The sequence below is a fragment of the Anas acuta genome, chromosome 4 (assembly GCF_963932015.1).
Source record: "Anas acuta chromosome 4, bAnaAcu1.1, whole genome shotgun sequence".
Taxonomy (NCBI): domain Eukaryota; kingdom Metazoa; phylum Chordata; class Aves; order Anseriformes; family Anatidae; genus Anas; species Anas acuta.
In genome coordinates, this window is record NC_088982.1 from 39771447 (window position 1) to 39785788 (window position 14342).

General features: G+C 46.1%; 1 protein-coding gene and 1 long non-coding RNA gene across 3 annotated transcripts; one reads left to right on the plus strand and one right to left on the minus strand.

The window, feature by feature from the left end:
• Positions 1-1610: 1610 nt before the first annotated feature.
• MGST2 (microsomal glutathione S-transferase 2) lies at positions 1611-12041 on the plus strand. Its single transcript, XM_068680786.1, has 5 exons — positions 1611-1743; positions 5449-5548; positions 6734-6804; positions 8483-8564; positions 11802-12041. The coding sequence occupies exons 1-5, from the start codon at positions 1689-1691 to the stop codon at positions 11932-11934; spliced, it is 441 nt and encodes a 146-aa protein (XP_068536887.1). The 5' UTR covers positions 1611-1688; the 3' UTR covers positions 11935-12041.
• On the minus strand, positions 10867-14262 carry LOC137856009 (uncharacterized). 2 transcript variants are annotated; one of them, XR_011096132.1, is made up of 3 exons: positions 14084-14262; positions 12272-12352; positions 10867-11630 (listed from the first exon to the last, which is right to left on the minus strand). It is a non-coding gene; the product is annotated as an uncharacterized lncRNA (long non-coding RNA). The 2 variants fall into 2 exon arrangements; XR_011096133.1 differs by having other exon boundaries at positions 13935-14262.
• Positions 14263-14342: the final 80 nt, after the last annotated feature.

Here is a 14342-nt window from a genome sequence, read left to right on the forward strand (position 1 = left end):
AGGAACCTCCTAGTTTATCCTGCCACCTACTTATGTATTGGGGCTTACACACATTGTAAAAGCTCTGGGCATCTGAGATGCTACTGTATTTGCACAGTCAGAAGTGGACCCAGCCTAAAAGCCTTATTTTGTGTGTGATCCGATTTTCTGTTACTGAGTTTTACGGGGAGAAAGCATAACTCTATAACAAAATTGTCTGTGGACCATGTATGACCAATGGCAATACAAATCTATAGGCAACTACAAACTCCCTGCTACCAGCAGAAATTGAAAATGGTTTTAAGTGTACCCTATCTCTGCCATAGTGGCCACGTAATTTATAAAAATTCTGTGGGTTTAATCCCCGTCCTAGATTATATTCCTGCCTACCTTTAAATCAAACTTCAGTGGACTTAACATGTCATTGCCATTTTGAAATTCACATACTTTGAATGAAGTTGGAAAGAAAACATGACTTCAGCATCAGCTAGCCTTAAATGCTTAGCTCTTATGGGCTTAAGTTTTCAAACTGACCTTTCAGACTTTCCAGTTGCCAGCCCTATGTTATTGTTTTCCATCACTCCCCCATATCAGCAGGGTGTTGATGCTTTGATCACTCCTGAGCCAGCCCCTAGAAGCAGAGCTGTCTTATCAGAAGGCCAGCCCCTTACTACAATAACAGTAAATACAGTGCATAAATCAGCAGTTAAAGAGTTACAAAGTACAAACACCCAGCTGCTGTTATTAAAGCATATCTACTGTTCTAATCTTTAGAAAGAATAATATACTGAATTAATACCCAACAGATTTTAGCGTGGCAATTTTCACAATGAAAAAAAAATGATTTAAAGTTTTACTTTTGCCTTCAAAATTAATATATGTGACTAACGTCGAGGAAATACCCCATTGTAATGCCAGTTGGAGACAATGCAGGCAGATAATCCTGGAATCTCACAAAAAAAAAATTACACGGGTTTTGTTCTGGAGGACTCATGGGATCTTAAAGGCTAACAACATTAAGTGTCCTGTTAGCTAAGGCTAGCTGATAAAAAAATCCTTGAGAGAATCCCTCCTCATTTTAGTCCCAGGCATAAACGCCGGGAAACATACTCCAGACAATAAAGCAAGTGGAGATTTTTCTCTCAAAGTTGCTTTACCCTTTGAACTACCCTGAGCGATTTCCTCCTGCACAGTGATTGTTTGTAAGTGGCTGTCGTGTCGCCCACAAGAGCCCAAGCTGTACACGCTCAGCAAAACCGTAAATCAAGGGTAGGGACAGCACAAAGCTGCGCTCCCCCGCCACAGCTCCTGCACCTGCTCCTTTAGGGCAGCACCACCGGGGATGGACGCAGACCTCGCTGTGCGAGACCCTGTACAAACAGGGAACAAAGTCTGCACCCCCAACGAGATTACGACTGAAGTCTGAGACTTAAAAGAGCAGCTGAAGCCACAGGGGCAGGCAGGGCTGGTTTTGTTCTCGCTGTGCCTTCACGCAGGCAAGAGGCAGGCAGAGCCACCTGGCTGCATTTCAACTTTTTCCATGGCAGAAAAATGGCTGTAATTTTGCACTCATTTTAAAAAGCCAGGCTATTTTGTTTCCTTTGTTGTGGTGCCGAGAAGCACTGCAATTCCCCACCTTGGCTCCTTATTGCTCACTCGAGCTCCCTCCCCTACACACACCCTGCTCGCACGCGGAAGTGGCCAGAACCATGGGGGACTTCACCTTGCTGGCCGCTGTCTCCCTCCTCTCTGCCTTCCAGCAAAGTAAGATCTGCGGGGCTGGGGCTTGGGGAGGTTTCCGCCGATTCTGGATGTTTTGTGGTGACAAACTGGTTGTCCTGTAACTTTAATTCCTGGCGCCTCCTAAGTCGCTTCTCGCTGGGGCACTGTTTGCCCTCTCTGTAGCCCGAGAGGGAGTTGGCTCCGTGGGACAGATTACTTTTCCCCGTGGGGAAAAGTAATTTATTTTCAATTTATTTTCAGTTCTGTTTTGTTTGCTGACTCTTTGGAATCGTGCTATTGTGAGAGCTCGCAACTAGCTGTGAAGTTACCCAACAGCCACGTTGTGTCTTGGTTTCAGTTCTTATTTAGGCAGCTACGCAACCCAAAACCTCAAAAAGCGAGAGTAAATTTGTCAAATCAAGTACACCACCGCTGGACTGAAAGCGCTGCACAAACTGTTGCCTGGAATAGCCAGACACACGCTAAGTATTGGAAAGGGAAGAGGAAAGCAAACCTTTACACCAGGCAGCAAGAATAGGAGGTGTTCTGCAGTACATCCTCCTCATTACAAGTCTATTTGGACCTTAAAGAAAAGTTTTGTCCCCTGCTGATATACCTCAAGAATCAAGGACCAGGAAAGAAGTGGGCAAATCTGCAGTGCTCTTTTTGATGGGCATCTCTCACGTAGCTGTGGTGGCATTTTTACTTCTTGCAATTAGTTTCTTCTATATACATTGATTCATGTAGTTGTGTTCACATCAGGAATCATGATGATCTCTGAAGGCATTTGCAGTATACTAGGATGTGATTCGGAGCAAGTTAAAAGTAATCGCTTCATCTTTTTTCCAAATACCTATAGCACTGCAACTTAACGAATGCAATGTGATTATTTCTGCTGAAAGCCTCGGCTGCTGAAGTAACACTTGCACCTCAGCAGGAAAAAAAATAGCCTGAGAACGTGATCCCTTCTAGGTTAAAAAAAAATTCCAACACAACAGAAAGCAAATAGAAAGCACTTTTTTTGTAAAAAGAATTTACATTCTTCTTCTGTCATCAGATCAGCTGCAACACACTCTTGTGATCTGCACAAAACATTGCTATTTCTGGCTGCTGGCAATACCTACCATCAACTTCTGTGAAAGCTCAACTTGCCTGCCTTCACTTTTAACGTAGAAGCGTTAGGAGTTAAAAACAAAAACACACATTATCTGGAAACCCAGTGCATTTTGAAAACACAGTGAAACGTGCAGATACCAAAAGGGGAAAGGGAGGAAGAAAATGTTTTCTTGTGATGTTTAGTTCATATTAGTTACTCTAGTTAAAACTCACTGAAAAGCCAGGATCACCTGGATTTTGATTTACGCATTGGGCAGTCCAACATCAAGCCCAGAGAGAAACCTTTGTAAGAACCTGATCTGCTAATCTGATTTAAATCACAGCGCGGTTTACTTTTAGCATGGATAAACCACCACCGATCAACTATCGTGAGTTCAGCTGAACGCTGTGAAGCTGGTAGTGTAAGCATGTGCTATAACCAGCTCATGTAAGGGATGGGATGCAGTGCGGAGCGTGACCAATTGCTGCAAACAAAATGCAACACAGACAGCGCTTAGTGCACTGGTTGCTCCTCCGTTTCTTCTGCTGAGTCTCTGGTTCTGAGCAAGGAAGCTGCTAACGGGCAAGACCACCTCTCTGAAGCAGTGCTCAAGTCAGGTTTCTCTTAACCATCATCAGAGATACAGAAAGACAAGGTTTTGTGTCTCAGAACCATGAGTTATTCAAAGATTTATTTAAGTTGCAAATTAGCATGCACTATCGTACACCATGATAAAAGTATCAGCCTCTCTACAGGCTCTAACACAAGATATTTGAGTAATGTTCCTTGAAAGCCTGATTCATCCTGCATTTCCGGTGTAAAGATATTAACACAGTAACCGTAAATGCCACCTGAAAATGAAAGCAGAAAAAATAGGCCAGCAAAGGCCAGTTGCATATGCTTTGTAACTACCACAGCCATGTCATTTAGCCAGCTAGAACTGAACACATCGATAGAGTGGAAGGAAAAGGCTGGGGAAATCTTTACTTCCTCCTGCTGCAATGCTTTCTGGCGTGCTCACAACAGCAGCTCCAGTGGGCAGGCAGCAGAGCTGTCCCATTGCTTCATTATTTATTTCAGCCCTTGTTAAAACAACCACAGAACTCACGCTTGGGGCTACATCGCTGTTTTCCTTTCACCAGGATGGAACTGAAAGGCAGGCTGCATTCAGTGAACAAGAAATACAGCAACAATTTGTCCCCTCAGCTCTTTTTAAGTCCCTGGCTGGCACCTGCCCTGTTCCGCACATGGGGTTCACCTTTTCTTCTCAGGTGACAGGCATGCCTCTGGTCCCCCAGCTTGGTTTTCACTGGCACGTGAGAACCCACCCTCCCCTCGCTCCCACGTGTGATCTCTGCCCCCCAGACAAGCTCCTTGCTGAGCAGCCAACACCAAGGGCAGCCCACGGGACGGCTGAGGCCAGGGTTGCACCACGGCCCTGGGGATTTGCTTTGGTTAGTTGTGCTGAACAAACAGGAACAGTTTGGCCCCTGCACTGCCTTAATCTCCTTGTTTTCCTCAGCGGGCTTATTCCATCCAGCACCCTTTCAAGGCTTTTTTTTATTTTGAGCTAATTTGGATGCAGTGAGTTGCCTTGGTTTGCCTTAGTTCCTCAGCAGAAAAAAAAAAAAAGTCCCAGACTGGTTGTAAGGCTTCTTGTAGGGCTCAGTGCAGGCAAAAAAAAAGAAGGCACACATTGCTGGGTAAAAATGCCTTTGCTGCAAGACACTCAGACTCACCTACCACTTCTGGCTGATGAGCCAGGCAGCGTTTGCCAGACAAAATAACAACAATAACACTTTCAGGAGTGGCAGAAGACAAAAAGCAACTTCAGTGTTTTCCAGGAAAACACTTCTAAAAGAACCCCTGTGCTCCTGTGAGTCTCGGTCTCCACGAGGCACGCTCCCCAGCCTCCCCACCACCACGCTTCCCCCCTGGAAGTGCTGCGGGGTGGCACACTGGGATGGATCAGGCACAACAAGGAGCGTGGGTGGGAGCGGAGGAGGGCTCGCTGGGTACAAATACAATGAGAGGTGCTGTAGCGAGGTGCTCTGGGGGGAAAGGCTACCAGTAATTACTTACATGTGGAGAGGACAGAAGGAAAGATACATTTTCGGGAGAAGGCAAAGATGTAAGATGTGCACAGAGCAGCACCACTGATATACCTAGCTGTGTTTTAATGCCACTCTTCTCTGAAGGGAAGGCAGAAGGCATGCTCTGGGCTTGCCTGTTAGACAGTTTTTTTAGTGAGCTCAGGTGGGTGTCTTGTTCCTGGATCCAAATAAAGTTAAGGTAAAAGTAGAGCATAAATTTCTCACACAGGGTGGTTATGGCATGGCTTGGAAAACAACTCCAGGTACCCAGAAACTTTTAAAGTCAAACAGGTGTGGACCACTAGCACTGAAATAGCAATTTTTCCCCTTCCTCATAAGTTACTCCTGAAGGCAAGACCAGAACTTCTGTAGGGAAAAAGTAGTTTCTCTAGCATCCACCTATTTCCATCAGATGAAGCAGAAAGAACAGAAGAACAATGATTGCTATTAAAAAAAAGTAAAACAGATGTGTTAGAAACTCAAATGAGCTGTCTTTTTTTTTTTTTTCTTCAAAAAAGAGGAAGCATGTGATCCCTGAGCCTTTATGCTTGCTTACAGGTCATTTTGCTTGGCTGGTGGGGAGATCGAGGATGAAGCACAAGATCATGCCCCCAGCTGTCACTGGAGCTCCGGAGTTTGACAGAACATTTCGTGCGCAGTAAGTCCTGACATCATGAAGATGATGGCAATGAATAACAATTCAGCCCAGAAGATAAGCAAAAACACTATCTTAAGATATTACCTTTTTCGTTGCATCCTTTGCTCAGGAAATGAAAAAATAATGAAGAGAACACTTTTCAAATGGCTCAGCTATTATCTTAATGATAACAGGGTACATTCAGCTCGTTTAACACAGTTCAAATTCTGATGAAACCAGGCAATCGGATTATCCAAACCTAAGTAAAGGCTAGGAACTAATTGACTGTAACTTACAGAACTCAGATGTTCTGGATCTAGCAAGCCGTGCTGTGAGTTCTTGGCCTGTGGCTATCACACAACACATGGAAGGCAGCAGCACAGACAGCAGATAACTGTGAGGCAGCCTGTTCACAGTGACAACACGTTCCTAAAGGGCTTCAGCTGGTGGTTAGCTAATGACCATTCACAAATATATGTAACATGGTGTTATTTCAAACAATGCCTTCTGATGCAACTGTAGTTGTACTGCATGACAATAACAACAAGATGACGTAGGATATATTAAATATTAGATAACAGAGCGACAGACACAGAAGGTTGCCTAATTCATTAACAACAAGCTCATTCAGAACAACCAAGAAAAGAGGTCCCAACAAAATACTGGCATGAAAACTGATGATGTTAACAAATAAAACCCCTATTGTCCTAACCACACGAAGATCCATCACATGCTGCCTACGCCCGGTAGCACTTCATAAAGGCACTGGCCTCAGCAGAGCAATCCACGCTGCCCACACACAGCTCCACGCTTCCTCTCACAGCCCTGGGAACACTGACCCACACAAGTTGCACACAGAATACAGAGGAAAGCGATCAACATCGCATCCACGTGCTTGAAATCCTGCCTGCCCTTGCTGCACAGGCACTTGAGTTAGGATCCTTGGGAAGCGTTTCCATGTAGCCAGGATACAGATCCTTGCTTAGGTTTAAATATACAGAAAATAATTGAAATAGTTTATATTTGTATTGAGATTACAAAGAAGGGAATTTTTAAGAGTGCCTAATTCCAGCTTGACTGTGCTCCCACTAGATTCAATAGCATTAACTTTAGTGAGAAGAAAATCATGTCAAAGCTGATTGCCCTTGAAAAATCCCACCCATCGTTCTGTTCCAGAGTAACATTTTTTTCCAATTTATTCTGCAGACAAAACTGTGCGGAGTTTTATCCAATATTCATGACTCTCCTCTGGATCACAGGGTGGTTTTTTAACCAAGGTAAACAGTTCTTGTTTTTCTCTTGGACTGAGAAGTTTTACCTAAGTTTCTAAAATTAGTTTTATCAGGAGGTACATTATTTGTAGACATCTTTTTGCCTTCCTTTCACTTCTTACCTTACTCTAGGCTTCCTGAAGGAATGCTCAGTGCACTGAAATCCCCAATTAGTCATGCCTTTTCACACAGCCCCACCAGCCTTTACTGTTCTCTGCAAGCCAGGGAGCCGTGGTACATGGCATATTTTTCATTCACAGAAAATCCACTGAAGATTTTCTGGGTGAATCATTCAGAAAAGCAGCTCCCAGATGTCTCCCACTAACACTTATTTGCGCATTACGGGACAATCCTCACAGGACATCAAGCAGAGCTACCATCCTTGGGAGGACACATCCCGAGAAGGTTCAAGTCAGAGCGCTCAGCCCTGTGGCTGGACCCCTGACTGAAGGAGATGGAGCTCGAGCCAGCAAACGGGTGGGATTTTACATCCCAGATGAGCCACACCACCGCCGGGCTGTGACTCGTTCATTTGCTCTGTGACTTTGCACTGAAGCAGCAGCATCACCAGCCATAGCTCCTGCACTTCAGCTATGCAAGGAGACTCATGAAAACCTGTTCTGCCTTCCCAAGCACCTAAGCAGGCTGGCATTTCTGTCCAAGCGTTCTAAACTCTTGTTTTGGTGCAGTGGCAAAGGGAATGCAGCTATATGGGATTCCAGTGTAAATCCAGAGTAGCTCCACTTAGGTCAACAAACTGGATGGGAGACAGTACATGTGCTCCTAGACAGACACCTGAATCAAGGAAGGCACGCGTTGCCATATCACAGAATCACAGAATTTCTAGGTTGGAAGAGACCTGAAGATCATCGAGTCCAACCTCTGACCTAACACTAACAGTCCCCACTAAACCATATCCCTAAGCTCTACATCTAAAGAATGTAAGAAGAGGACTGCATTAGTCACCCTTTTAAGTAATTTTTTCAGCTGGGCATCTCCCATAGGTACACTAAGAGGAGCTAATCCAGACCAGAGTAACAGCTGTCCTCTGTAACACTTAGGCAGTTTGAGAGGACATAAGCAGCTTCGCCAGCACTGCTTAGTCCTGGATAAGGCGAGTGACCCGCACACCCCGCTGCATCTATCAGGCGGAGGTAGCTTCATGCTTTTCCCACAGGGAGGTCAGAAAGCTAACATTCACTACAGCTTTCTCTCGTGTCCTTGGATAAAAGCTGCTATATAAATGCAAAGCAGGTTATTAACAACATAAATAAGAAACTCTTCTCCAAAACAAATACTCCCCTTAAACATGAACTGCCATAACAATACAGGATGACAGCCGGGTCAAGCCACGGTGCTCCTGCTCCGACACTGTTCTGCCCCTGGGACAGCCACCGAGCTGGGCTGGGGGTAACATTCCTGTCAGGTCTTCAGAGCCATTTATAGGGAATGCTGTCAGATTTTTTGGACAGGCCTGCAGCCCACCCCTACAAGCAACCCCCTGACAAAAGCCTCCTGCAGTGAATGTTGAATACTCGCATCTCCTTCAAATGCTTTTCCTCAGCATGGCTTCCTGGGGTATGAGGAGCGATGAAGAGTCCCCAGGGACGTGCGAGTAGAAAACATAAGCAAAGCAACTGTCTGTGATCCTCATTTTCTTTCCCGTTAATCTTTTCTTTCTTAGAAGTAGCCGCAGTTCTGGGCCTGTTGTACATGTTCGCCCGCTACAAGTACTTCCACGGTTACGCGCAGTCAGTGAAGGGAAGGTAAGGATCACCTCGCCGGCAGGTCGACAGCCCCGGGCTGCGCTCTGAAGCTGGGCGGGGAGCCAAGGACTGGCAGAGAAAAGTGACTGTAATTGAATGCAACATGTGTAAAGTGCCAGCAAGAGCTCTGAGGCGCAGACCCTGGGGGAAGCAGGCTGGCTGTTACAGCCGGAGCCTAGGTTAAGAGGTGCACATGCTCCAGGTCACAAGGGGAAAGGTTTGATGCCTGCCTCGTGGGTGCCTGCTTTGTGCTGAGCGTGTTGGCACCTGGGCTCAGAGAAGGTTGAAAACAGGAGCAGTTTTGCAGCTCAGGATGGATGTGGGAAGGGGAGACTGCTCGGGCAAGGCACACACAGTAGCAGCCTGCCTGCTGTTTTCATTTTCCTCAAGTTGTCACATTAAGACCTTTACTCTAGCCACACAATTGCACTAAATGAAGCAAATATCTGCCCTTGTAGGCTGATGAACTTTCACCACACAGATAAGAGACACAGCTCCCGATAAACATAAGTTAATGAGTGTAAGTGTACAGCATCTGGTACTATGGACCCTGCTACAACAGACACTGGCAGAACAGCCCTCCAGTGCACAAGCACACATACAAACACGATTTATTTCGTGTTTCATGGAAGCCTCTGTCCCGCCTTATGTGTTCAGACCTAAGGCTCCTCTTACAACACATAACAATCATGAGAAGAGGCTAGCACAATACATGCTTGTCATAAAAGTCTTGGGCTCTATGCTTCTAGAGAAAGATGCAAAACAATCAGACTGCAAACAGCACTTTTTGGGTAGTGAGTAGCCCTGCAGCAGCAAAGGCTGGGCTGTGGGGCTACTTTCCACAGTTTGTATACAGATGTTGTCAGTCTCTTCATGACAGCCTCCACCAATCCCTTATCCTCTTTTGAGGAGCTGTTACTTCAGAATGAAGCTGTTTTCCAGAGCTTTTTTTTTTTTAATATACAGAGATAACTTTATCTCCTAGTAAGAGATGCAGTGAGCACCAACCAGAAGACCAGCAACTATCAAGGAAATTTGGGGAACAGAGCCCTCAAAATAAGTGGGAAAAAGACAGCAGAAGGGATTACATAAATCAAGAAGATAAGAAGTCCTTTGTTTAAAAAAAGCTTTAAGAAATCTTTCCCATTATTCATTTCATTACTCTCAGGCCTAGAGATTCATCCTGCCAAGGAAGCCTAAGAACAGTGGTTGGCTTCATTATTAGACAGCCTTGACACTTTGGTGAAACTCTGATTTCTTTGCATTGGACAGAAGGTGCTGACAGTCAGTGTGGCAGCCCTGGGAAATGGCTTTGCTTGTGCTAACCCCCAGCAGGTGCTTCTACACCAGTCAGGCGTGCAGGGCTGTGCCCCAGCACACACCACGTGCTACAAGGCCTCCTGGAGGCACAAAGGTAATCAGCCTGCACACCAAATCTCAACTGCAATCACCAACTGCAGGCGTGGCAGTTAAAGACAAACCTGCCCACGTGGCCTGAGCTGAAGGAGCTGGTTACGACACATGTAAGTGCACCAGGCTACAAGAATTGCAGTTCAGTTTTGCCAGGGCTGGATTTCTAAGCACACGTGAGCTAAGTGCACCTTCTACTCTGTTTCTGCGCTGGAGAGGCCCTCACCAGTGAGCTGCATCCCTTTCCTTCCCTCCAGCTGGCTCCAAGAGATGATTAGAAGGCTAAGCTCAAGACTTTTTTCATGCTCTTCTGACACTGAAAACATCTCATACTTCACCATTTTCTCATTCATTTAAACACTGCATGTACTGAAAAGCTACACGTCATGTCTTTAGGCACCAGTGAGATTTAGTGGGCATGGGTATAGGGAGCTCTAAACAGAAGGCTGATGAGTTCCTCTGACCTACACTTATGAGATGGGATTGTCACCATAGACCTTTCCTTGCCTGCAGAGGCCAGTCCAGCAGCAACTCCCATAACATATCTGCTGGACCAGAGCCTGCACCAAGGCAGCTAAGACTGAGCCCAACAGAGCGTGCAGAGGAAGGTTCCTGTTGTCGTGTGCCTGTCAACACCTCTGCTTCAGGGCTGAGGTGCTCTCCCAGACTCCTGTGGGGTAGTTTTACATTTCAGAGTCATAGAACAGTTTGGATTGAAGGGAGCTTAAAGCCCACCCAGTTCCAACCCCCGCCATGGGCAGGGTCACCTCCGACTAGACCGGGTTGTTCCAAGCCCCGTGATGGGGCATCCACAGCTTCTCTGGGCAACCTGGTCCAGTACCTCACCACCCTCAGAATTTCTTCCTTATATCTAATCTAAATCCACCCTCTTTCCACTTTAAAACCCCTACCCCTTGTCCTATCACTGCAAGCCCTTTTAAAAGAACTCCCACCCCATCCTTCTTACAAAGCCCCTTGAAGTACCAGAAGGCCACTATAAGGTTTCCCCAGAACCTTCTCATCTCCAGGCTGAACAACCCCAATTCCCTCAGCCTGTCTTTGTAGGAGAGGCGCTCCAGCCCTCTGACCATCTTCGTGTCTCTATTCTGGATCTGCTGTAACAGGTCTGCTTCTTTCTTGTGCTGGGGGCCCCAAACCTGGATGCAGTGCTCCAGGTGGGGTGGGAGTGTCTCAAGAGAAGAATAGAAGAAGGGACTCATCTCCCCTCAACCTGCTGGTCAGGCTTCTTTTGAAGAAGTTATTTTGGTAAAGATAAATTAATCTGACCCCCATACCCAATGAGTGTCCTAATAGCCAAGTTTCAGGATCACACCCTTCCTTCCCTGTTCAAAAAGCCATCTTCAAGGCAGAGTGATAACCAAACCAGACCTCCCAGCTCAGTGGAGAGTATCTGACCGACAGGTGCTGATACAAGAGACATGCACACCTCTTTCTCCTCCAGCCCTGACATCTTCCTTCCCGACACTCCTAAATCTAATGCTGCAGTGAGGTGCTCATGCTTGCTTGTGGTTCTCCCTATAGGTGCTCACATTATGTGATGAGGTAGGTCTTCATGGAAGAAGATCCCAACTTCACATGAATATGTAGAAACACTGGGGGAAGAGCTTCCCTGTAGACATTATTAGGAGTCTTCCCCTAGGAGAAGTCACACGTGGGAAAGGTTAATTACCAAAACACTCAAAGTTAAAGTAGTGATCCTCTCTGAGTGTAAAGAGCTTTTCTTAACTGAGCTGGGCAAGCAGCAAGTTTCACTGTAAACAGACCATGTACAGTTTGTAACACTACTTTTCTACTTTCTACTTCTAGGTTAACAGGTTTTTATTTGAGTTTGATAGTTCTGACTTGCTTGGTAACCCTGGGTGCAGCTGGGATTGTCAACAGCTTTCTGGATGAATACCTGAACTTCAGAATCATGAAGAAATTAAGAAAAATGTTCTGAAGACTATTTTAAAAAGAAGATAAGAAGATAATGCAGATGGTTTCCCTGGACACAACAAAGATAAGGTGCATGTGAATAAAGTATCACAACTCTGTACTAGCACCACATTGCAGTGTAAAATGTATGCTTTTTCTGAGCTGTTTATGCTTTCTTTCTTCCCTGTGCTGCTGAAGAAGAGTCATAAAGACAGATTGGCATGTCACATCTGCATTTTCAACTTAATGCTCTGATTCCCCATACAGTATTGTAAACCCTAAACAAATTACATAGGGAATTTATGGTTTTAGCTCTCAGAAACTTAGTTCCAACTGGCACTGCAAGCAACAGCCCATCTTACCCAGCATCCTTCGGCCTTCTCAGTGCCTCCAGTGTAGTCCTCCTTCACTCCTCTTCATTTTCACCAGCAGCGCCATCCATTCTGCACAAACGTAAGAAAATGATTTGATGCATTATGCCGCTGCAAGGTCTCAGCTTTGCAAGTATATCCAATCCCACTGCAGGAGGCTGCTTAAGCATATACTGAAACACTGCTTTCTTCAGAAAGACATTGAAAGCTGCACTTGACCCTACACTTCTGCAAAGGCCTTTTGATTTTATACACACATTTACAGTTCAGCACATGCTCAAACACTGTTCTGGTAGAAGTGGGGCCCTCCTGTAGGCAGATCCCAGCTCTCACACAAAGCCTCTCAAGACAGGCCATCCCCACAATGTGCCACTTGCAGGAGGGAGACCCAGCCCAGACAAAGAGAAGGCACAGATGCTCAGCTAACAATTGGGTCTCCTTCATTGTCTCCCAGGAGGGCACAGATGGCTGGGGTGTGGGAAAGATTAAACCAATGTCCCAGCATGGCCGAAGTCCTAGGAAACAAAGTGACAATGAAAAGCAAACTGACTATGAAAACAGCTTTCTGCTAAGAGAGGGGGGGAAGTCATGGCTTAGCACCAAGGGCTTAAAGTGTGCTGATGACAAATTTAAACTGTGTAGAAGAACAGAGATGCAAAGACCATAACTGACTGTCTTGGTAGCTCCTGATAATTCAAACTACACAGGGAATGCTGAATATACTCATGCCAGCTACAGCCAGCAAGCTGAAGCCTTCCCTGCTATGCCTCTGAATATAGAATTTGACCAAAAACGCTAACCACGTTTACAGCTCTATTCAGGCAGGCCTGTACGGAGAACACAGTCTTTCGGAAAATCTGCAAGGGTTGATAACCCAAGCCCAAAATAATTGAGTGTGGGATCAGGTTCCTAATAATCTTCCACATGAAAAAAAAGTAGACACATTGCATGTGCAGAAGCTAGCACGTCACAGCCACTCTAACATGATTAAGGGGCATAATTTAGTACCTGCGTGTGGTAAAGGCCAAAGTAGCATTAGAAACAACAAAGGAAACAAGTAGATAGGTGTAAGACTGGGGGGCAGTACGGGCTGTTGAGGGGAGAGCAGGTCACAGCAGTGAACAGGCAGCTCACTGGCATTTGGGTACAGGGAAAAAGCAAAACAGGACCAAGTTTAACAACCACAGCGATCACTGGGAATGCTTCCATTTACTGTCCTCCCACGGGCAGAAAGGCAGCAAACCCTCCTGCCAGTGAGGCCTCAGACAGTGACAGGCAGCAGGCAGCGCTGCCACCTTAAGGAAAACCAGGACAAAGCTCCAAGTCGCCCAACAGGCCTGAAACACAGATCACAGGAGGCCCAGAAGTTGCTGATAGCTTCAGAAGCAGACATCTGAGCACTATTCCATTCAAAGCTTACCTGTTATAATGCCTGCCATGTTTATAGATAGCTTCCCACAACCCATCTACGCCACAGAAAGGAATAAGCTGTTGTCACACAGACAATTTCACATGCCCAAAACCATGGGGTAAGGCCACAAGGTGTCATCTAGCAGCACAAAGCTGGAGTGCAACAGGATCAACGGGAGCCTCACCTGCTAGGAGATGCATTAAAACAGCAAAGGACTGACAGGAAAGAGAAGGGGAACCTCACCTTGAAGTCTTTACTTGGAGCCCAGCCATACACACTGCCCAAACCAGCCGGTCTCTGCAAGCTGCGTGTAGAGGTCCAGCACCCCATCTGCCAGGACTCTCCAGTAGGGTGGAAACATGGAGATACTGGTGTAGGGTCTTGAAACCCACCTGGATTTACCTTGAACAGCCCACCTCACCTTTCCAGATTGCAGCCACAAGACTCTACACCCTCCCCTGAAAGTGGTTCCCCACTGCATGGCACTGGCTGAGCAAAGGCAGAGACCTGGGGAGATTTCCAAGGAAGCCAGAGGATCCCCCATAACAATTGCCCAAGCATAGGCCTGGCCTCACCCCCACCCAAGGGCTTTTATAGCACACCTCGCTGAGGTAAAATGACCTCAGAGGAATGGCCTACACCTGGCTGTGC

Excerpts from the sequence above, each read along its gene's own strand:
- MGST2 (XM_068680786.1), top strand. The coding sequence starts at position 1,689 with ATGGGGGACTTCACCTTGCTGGCCGCTGTCTCCCTCCTCTCTGCCTTC. Across the intron at positions 1,744-5,448 it reads CCTCTCTGCCTTCCAGCAAA|GTCATTTTGCTTGGCTGGTG; the intron begins GTAAGATCTGCG and ends GCTTGCTTACAG. Across the intron at positions 8,565-11,801 it reads GCGCAGTCAGTGAAGGGAAG|GTTAACAGGTTTTTATTTGA; the intron begins GTAAGGATCACC and ends TTCTACTTCTAG.